The sequence below is a fragment of the Montipora capricornis genome, chromosome 5, assembly GCF_036669925.1.
Source record: "Montipora capricornis isolate CH-2021 chromosome 5, ASM3666992v2, whole genome shotgun sequence".
Lineage (NCBI taxonomy): Eukaryota > Metazoa > Cnidaria > Anthozoa > Scleractinia > Acroporidae > Montipora > Montipora capricornis.
The window spans coordinates 23486384-23495177 of NC_090887.1; the positions used below are offsets into that span (position 1 = coordinate 23486384).

Consider the following 8794-nt stretch of genomic DNA (forward strand, 5'->3'; position numbering starts at 1 on the left):
CTTGCACTTTCAAGTCGAGTTGAGGTTTCCGGATCATTGAAAAGGCCGCTCAGTAACAAAACAAAAGTCGAAACTCGATTGTACCATTATTAATCAGTCAAAGTCAACCAAACTTACGCTACACATAGTTGTACTACTGTACTTTATACACCTAAAATTTGACGGCCTTCCGTAAAATCCTTGATTAGAAAACATAGGTATTTCTAGCAGTGGGTGTTAGAAATTTGTAATGTTACCAAAGTGCCTTTTTTGCAAGATATTCCGTCAGCGCGAGAAAGACATTTCTTTTTCAGAAAAAAAACCAATCTTTTGGTATGGAATTAGTACTAAATACGGCCCTTATCAGTGAAAATATTTACACACTATCGCCAAAGATGACTGAGAAATAAGCCATTTATGCCTAACACTATGAATCAGTGGCTGCATGCTTCCAGGCCATGCCTTTAATTTATTCCCCGTGTTTTTTTTACACCCAGTTTAAGGCAAAAATAAAAAAAATAAAAAACACGCACACACACAACAAGAAAGCCTCATCAACATTTCTTTCAAAAAGCTTGTTTTGTGTGGGTCGCACATCCACATTTTCAAACCGCTTCGCGCCCTAGTTAGGTGATTCAGTCAATGCCCGATGTCGTTTCACGTTAAGCAGCATGCTCCGCGACCTGTATAAGGATTCGTGAACGTTTTTGAGACCAGTTGAGTTCCGATGCATTAAGAGAAGACAAAACAAAAGATACGTGCAAGTTTTCATCTTTTTTCCCTTCAGCTCAAGCGACTGTTCCACCTGCTACGGCTGTCTAGAACTGGAGAAACAGGTGACATTCTGCGCACTACAGCTGTTATAAGTGACAAATTGTTAGCACATTAATTTGATTATGCTTAATTTTATTTCTGTACTTGATTTTTATGTTTACTTAAGCAGCACCATAAGCGCAAGAAAATAAGTTTAAAGGGGTGCAACATTGTGCAACTTGTTTCTCGCAATTTTCATCTTCCCTGGCAACATGACAATAATTATTTTAAAATATGCTTTCACCTGTGCAAGCAATATTTTGCACGTGGAGCCTTGGCTGTAACTATAGAATTGCACAACCTGCCATGAAAAACGACATTTCTTACCAGATGCTGTCTCAGAGCCAAGCGTTTTTGAGCAACGGATGGCAACCAGAAGTGAAGCGTTTTCCCTATTAACCCCCACTGGTCCAACCACATTTATACTGTTCAGTGCTCTTACTGGTATAGAGACGATTTGCTCGCAAATTTGAGCTAAACCACTGCCCAACAATAAGAAAACTCCACTTCCGGTTGATGTCCATCGCTCGAAGACGCCCTTTTGACGCCCTAAAGTTAGCGACAGATGAGAGCTTTTATATAACGGACTGTTCTCGTCCCACGTGTTGTGGCCTTGAAAAAAATTGTAGGATGGATTACTTCGGCCTCCAGGCAAGACTTCGGGATTTAAAGTCAATCGAAATGCAGGCCTTAAGGCACGGTAATCAAGAGAAAGCAAAAATGGTGAGTACTTTGAGCACAATCACAGTTTTGTTTTCCATTTGTGCTATTTTTACGTCAGATCGTATGGTCAGATTAAAGCAAGTCAGAGCTATGTCACGGTATTCGAAGGTCATTTGGGCAGATCTTTAGCTAAATAGGAAATATGAAATTCCTTTGCCGATGAAATAATCGTTACACGGACGATGCTAAGCATAAACGACCATTAACCAGGTGAATTGTAGTGAATTTGAAATTATACGTTGGGCCGACTGTTTTTTTTTCCAAGATTTATTCGGGAATGCAATTCCTTTTCAATCTTCTCCTTTTTTCCCATCCATGCGCCTCTTTGCTTTTTTATGTTGTTCTGAAATTGTAATTGGTTGTTGTTATTTTGCTAATTCTGTCTTATGGTAAATCTGAAAGTCATGAAAATGGCTAAAATTGCGTGACATGGCAAATTTAATTAAGTTGATATCCTGTCCCTGAACTGGCTCATTCTGCTTGTCATGAGCGGTTTTTGAAATTTCTTTGTATGGGGATCATGCTCTTACATTTTCTTGGGTGAAACTGTTTAACTTAGGTAAATAGTTTGATTTAGTGACCACCACTGCATTTTTTCATGGGCATGAATTAATGTCAATAATTTTGCATCGTTTTTCACATGCCAAGTATTTATATCCAATACTTGGCATTTATAAAATGAGGCTAAATTATGGACGTAAATCTTGTGCATTTAGCATCATCATTGGCGGTATTTAATAACGGCAAGTGCAGAAGAAACATTTTCATGGTGTAATGATCACAATAACTAAGCATACTGTATCAAGAGGAACACAAAAACCTTTGCAACTGAAACTCAAATTTTATTCATTACTGGTCAACACTGTTCATGTTTTTCCTTGTCTATCATTTAGTTGTCCGAGAAAGCCTTTGAACTTAGGCATATGTGGACTAGGAGTTTATCCAGCTTGCCTGCTTACTCAAGCACAGAGCCTGTAATTGCAGTCAATCAAAGTGAAGAAAATTCCTGTGCTGACTGGCAAGAGGAAAGTGATTATGTCACCAGTGAAGGTGCTAGGTCCAAAGGTGAAGATGAGAATGGGGCTGGTGGACCTGTTGAATTAGGCAATGGAAGTGAAGGTGAAATCAGTGAGGTTGAGGGTGTTTTTTCATCTGACGAAGATGATGTAGCAGATGAAGGAGATAAGCCAGGCAGGAAGGGGGATGGAGAACTTTCAAATGCCAAAAGTTACATTCGAATGTTGAAGGGTAGGATCAATTCCCCGGAAAATGAACAACCAATGGAGAAGGAGGAACCAAACAAAGAAAGAAGACATAAGGGACGAGGGAAACGTCTGTGTCCAGTCCCTTACTGCAAGAAGGTGGTAGTTCACATCCCTAGGCATCTAATGCAGGTTCATAAGTGGTCTCATTCTCGATCTCGTTCAGCAATCACAAACTTTAATTTACGGAAAAAGTACACATTCAAAAGTAAAGAAAGTGCTGAGGCAGGTAACAGGAAGAAGAGAAATAATGGTGATGAAGAAACAAAGGCCTACAAGGACTACCATAAAAAGAGAATTTGTCCTATGATTGGATGTTCAGCATGTGTGAAACGATTACCAGCCCATTTGAAAAATGTTCACAAGATTAGCCCTTCATCTGACGAGTACAAAAGTCTGCTGAATAAAGCTTTGCAAAAAGGAAAGAGGCCCTATAGAGTCCAGTTAATTGACAAGAGAGCTGCCGGAGAAAAACTAACCAACTTCGAAACAGCAACACTTGAAAGTAGCGAAGAGGTTTCACTTGAAGAAAGTCAGGAAGTTGAAATGGAACAAGTTGAGGAGCTGGAGAATGAGGAGAAGGAAATAGTTATTGATGAAGATGGAGAAGTGGTTGGTAGTGCAAGTGCAAGTGCAAGTGCAGAAGCTGATGTTGAATCTGATGTTGACACTCTCCCTGGGTTAATTGTCGATTTTGAGAATTGGCTACAATCACCAGATGGGGGCAAAAAAGACGTGAAAACTGCCAAACAGCACGCTTCACAGGTTAAGAGGATCTTGTTTGTGATTGACATTGACAAGAAGGTGTCATCTCTTCTAGATTTCGGTCTGTTAAAGGAGAAGTTTGTTAAACATGCTGAAGAAAAGTATGTTGCTGAAACTATCAAATCATATCTTACAAGCCTGCAACATTTTTACTCCTTCCTGCTGTCTGAAAAGCCAAAAGAAATTACAGCCAGCTGTGAGTTAATCAGTCAGTTGAGAGAAAAGATGAAGAGATGGTCTACATCTTACAAGCGTTCAAGCTTGAAACGGAAGTGGGAAAGGAGGGAAGAGGATCGAGTTGAGGCTATCACTGCAGAAAAAATTGAAGCCTTTGAAAAAAGCCAAATTTCCAGAGATGCTATCATCCTGCTTGGAAAGCTCAGTGGAAAGCACAGTGTAGACATTGCACAACAACAGTACACCCTTTTGCGTGACTTCCTTCTCATTCAGATTTCCATTGATAATGCCAACCGTGCTGGAGTTTTGGCTAACATGACTTTAAGAGAATTCAAAAGAGGCTACAAAGAAGGTGACAGATTTGTCATCAATGTCATGAATCACAAAACATTCCATGTTCATGGCCCAGCATTAATTGTCCTAACAAGTAATTTGTATAATTGGATGAGCATATTTGTTCAAGAAGTGCGCTCTAAGGTGCCAGGTGTTGGAGCAGGAGAAGACCAGCCACTATTTCCATCTTTCAATGGAACAAAACTGCAGTCCAGTCAAATAAACAAAGCTATCAAATCGGTTTGGAAAAAGGCAGGGGTAGGAGGACGCATTCACAGCACACTATTCAGGAAAGGTGCGGTGACTGCCTGCCACAAGAGTCACAAAGAAATAGCAAGCGATCTGGCTCAATTGATGGCTCATAAGGAAGACACTGCAGTAAAATACTACCGTTTGAGCCAAAGTGCGAAAGCATCGGTGACTGCTTCACAGACACTTCACAAAATTATGAGGAAAACGAGCTCTCAGTCTTGTGAAGAAAGATCTGAGGAACTGCCATCTGAACAGCCGGGAGAAGACATGCAACAGAATGCAAACGAGGAAGAAGCTGAAGAAGACCCATTGAAAGATGAAAGAAGGAATGTATTAAAATTGCCATGGTCAGAAGAGGCGGTTCAAGAAATACGCCAGTTATTTAAAAAAGAAATAGAGCAAAAGAAAGTCACCATGGAATGTGTGAAAGAGAAGATCAAGGATAGTCAAGTGTTCCGAGGTGAAGATGCCAGAAGAGTTTATGACAAAGTTCGCGCAGAGTGGAGACATCCAGTATCCAAGAACAACACTTTAGACTTGCCAACAGAGAAAGAAAAACTAAGTGATAAAGTTGAACGACTTTTCAGAGAAGAATCATCTGCTGGTTCTGACATCGTCTCGCCAACAACAGCATTAAGCAACAACACAAAGGCTCTTTTCAGTGAGGGAGATGTACAAATATTGCATCGCTTATTTGAGGACATGCTTCAGAACAGTCCAATCTCGAAAAAGGTCATTTCTGACAGACTTTCTTCTGATGCCAAAGGAAGAAGCATGTTACAAACGCTGTCATTGAGACAAATAGTTAACCGTATTAAGTATGAGCGCAGGCAGAGGAGAGGAAAACAGAGCAGCTGTTAATACCAGGTATGTCTTGCATTGTGTGTTGCACATGGATTGCTTTAATATCCCCCAGAGTTGATTTCTGTTATATTTAAAATTCTGAAGCAAGCTGTTTGTAATACTGCATGCAGGCTGCATTCAGTTGGTTTATTTAGAAGAAGTATAGTTGTACCTCACCTCAACAGAATGATCATTTAAGAAGGTTAGAGTCATTGTAGAGTATCAAATTAAAAAATTATGTTGTATGTTGAATTATCTATGTCCGAGTGAAGGATTTACGCTCTGACAAAGGACTTTTGTAGCTGTTGCTGTTACTGTTACTGTTATTGGATAATTTACCTTGTCCACCAAATGCTACCAAGTGTTAGTCCAGTCCCTACTGACCCAGCACCACAGTTTCTCTAGAAACTCACTCCTTGAAAATAATGTAGTGTCTATCACTTAAACTTTGTTGTGATTGGTTTCAGGTTTCCATCAGCTGCTCTCTTTGGCTGGAGTCAGGTGGTTACAATGCACTGTGTTTGGAAGCAACAAATACCCACTTATGACTTCAAACAATGGTGTACAGTGCAAGCAGAGACTTAATGACAAACAAAGCCTTAAGTTTGTTTCTGTGCAACAGATTTGATTTTTCACATTTGAGGTTCTGTTTTATGGGAAGAAGTAATTTTTGAAAGCCTTACTGTATTGCTTTAGCATTAATTGGAGCTTATTATTTTTTTGCCTCATGTCCCATGTGATCTTTTTGCAGCTCTTGGTTTGTTTGTTTTTTTCAACACCGACCTGTTAATTCCTAATTGTAAAGAGTGGGGATAATTTAATGTTTTCATGCTTTGCAAAGATGATTTGAATGAGACTTCAAAAATTCTGTTGCCAGTATATCTTCAATTCCAGATTAGTCTCACACCGTCAGAAACTTTGTGAAAGCCTCACCTTTTACACCTCTTACGTGATTTTATTCTATCCATTTTTTTAATGCATGACAGAAAGTTTGCATAGAGTGCTTACTGTACAAGATGACTTGTATTTTATTAAATTGGCTGTTCATGCTTACTCCAGTATTTACCTTTAAAAAAAGTTAAACATTCTAAAAGCCGAGTCTCTCAAACAAACTGACCTCTACTGTATGACAGAAATAACAGTTTCTCTAATATAGGGTATCGTTGAAAGTTAGGGTTGTGGCAAAATTCCTATAAGGCTGCAGCTACATTTGCGGTTTTTCTTTATTCTAGCCAAAACATGAGCCTCAAGTTTCCGTTTTTGAATCTTATGAGAAAAGTTCGAAACACAGCAGCCACACAGGAAACAGTGTGAGTGATTTTGCCACAAATATTTTTTTTTTTTCAGCTATTGTGCCACCAAGTCAAGGGTGGCTACAGGTGCACTTCCCCACCTTCAATTATGCAAAATTTTAATACTGAAACAGTGCATTCTTCAGCAAACAAATGCACTTGCAGCAGCAGCTTTACATGTAGCTCTTTTGTAAGCTTCACAGCCTTTGTAATGTCAACATTGATATCAAGCACATTTTGTGTTTTAGTTCTTTAGTAAGAGAAAAATTTCATCATGCTGTCCAGGTACATGTGTCCTAACTGTTTTGCTCTTGATGATGCTTGACAGCTGATGCAAACTCAATAGCCACTCAATAATTTAAGAACTTTTGCAAGCTTCCAAACAGTTGCTATGGTTAAGTAACCATTGTTTTCAGAATTAAGGCTTTGTGGCTTACAATGATCTGTTGATATTCAAAAAATATATATTGTGAATAGTGTTCCAGTTTAAAGGTAGAATAAATGCCGATGTGATTGGTAATGCCTCGTATATCTGTTTCTTACTTTATGCCAAAGTTGTCATGACAAATAAATTTTGTGCCCTGCCTTTAGTCAGTGAGCTTAAATTATTAAACAGTATTTGTTTTTCTTAATCATCACCCGTACTTTGACTTTCTTTTTCAATTACCACCTAAACATCTTATGGAATTTGATATTTACGGGTTAGAGATTGTTGTGAGTGTTTGGTTTTCCAATACACGCACGCCCTTACTGTACAATGAACGAGAAATTTTTAAAAAAATTTTCGAATTTCGAGCTCAATGCACAGTAAGCAAGTGCGTTTATTTGTAAACAAAACACAAACAGAATTTTCAGTGAGCATAAACAAGCCAATGTCAATGATCAATCATCACTTTTCTTTGTCGTGTTATAAGTGAAAGCGAAATTACAATTTTTAAACCTGGCGTTCTCAAAGTTTTCCGGGATGGCAGGGTCAATTATTTCATTAATTTTTTCCTGCTCAACCACGGAAAATCTTGAACTTGAAGCCATGTACGTTTGAAGGTGAAGAACACTGCACAGTTTTTATGCGTCATTGTAAGAACGCACTCTGTTTCTTTGATGTCGCTAGGTAACGGAAACTCACGTGATCAATTTTAACCAATGACGAGTGCGGATTTTAGACATTGAACAAAGATTGAAAATTAAACCTTGTCACCTGTGCATTATATGGAGAAAACCTTAGCAAAAATACCCTGCCAAGACAAACAAACTTCATATTTAAGTACAAGCATATAGTTTTGTTTACAATCTCCCCTTGAAGACAGTGCCCAAGCCCTATAAAGACGAACGAGGGTGTAAAAAAGCAGAGTTACCAAAGTGCCTTACATAAGTTACTGAAGTGCCCTACACATAACAGACCTATGGTACAAAAGTGCCCTTTGTTACAGAAGTGCCCTAAAAAACGCCCTATGAAGTTACCAAAGTGCCTTTAAGCACAAAAGTGCCCTTCCCTAGGGTACCAGAGTGCCCTACAGTTGCAAAAGTGCCCGATCATAGTTACTGAAGTGCCTTAAAATGTTACAGAAGTGCCCGTACCTCTAGCTCTCTCTCTCTCTCTCTCTCTCTCTGCCACTACTCGATCATCTACCTTTTCCAGAACTTTTCCACCCTCCCGCTCACTTTTCTTTAACGTTTCATGATGACTTGGAAATAAATGTGCCATTCTTTTGCCGGCCTGGATTTTTTTCCCCGGCGTTTTTGTTGCCATGTTATTTTAACTAATGCTTGAAAAATATTTTTGAAAGTCAAGTGGACTACTGCACGACTGATAAAACACCGCGAATATAAGTCATGCTGTAGCCAACGTGACTTTCATTAATATTTTATAATCAATTTTGACTGATCACGGTCTTCTCTGATCCAACGCTGTGCAAGACTTATCGTCCACGGTTTTTGCAAAGGTTTTAAAACCTCAACTTCACTAATACTTGAAGTAATGCGTGACATATTTCAGTCGCGTTACCTGCGCAGTAACGTTGCGCACAAACAATTAGCGCGAACGTCCTTAAGTGCCGCTTTCTGACACAATTGACCATCAGATTCTCCTTAATGTCCTTGAAAATGACTTTGGAATTACTGCTTCAGCCTTGGACTGGTTTGCATCTTATTTGTTCGATCGAAAGCAACGAGTTCTCATCAAAGATCAATCTTCTGGAGATTTTCAATTGAACTGTGGTGTCCCACAAGCAACTGTTTGGGTCCCGTTTTGTTCACTTTATATGTTTCTGGCTCTATCTCGTAATTTCTAAGCATCTCCTCCCTGTTCATAAGCATGCCGATGACACGCATCTCTATCTCTCGTTCAGGCCAGAT

General features: G+C 39.1%; 1 protein-coding gene across 1 annotated transcript; it reads left to right on the forward strand.

Annotated features, from left to right (window-relative positions):
• The first annotated feature begins 1337 nt into the window (after positions 1–1337).
• On the forward strand, positions 1338–6564 carry LOC138048884 (uncharacterized). Its single transcript, XM_068894991.1, has 4 exons — positions 1338–1515; positions 2409–5171; positions 5615–5648; positions 6380–6564. Exons 1-2 carry the CDS (start codon positions 1423–1425, stop codon positions 5163–5165), a joined length of 2850 nt encoding a protein of 949 aa, XP_068751092.1. The 5' UTR covers positions 1338–1422; the 3' UTR covers positions 5166–5171; positions 5615–5648; positions 6380–6564.
• Positions 6565–8794: the final 2230 nt, after the last annotated feature.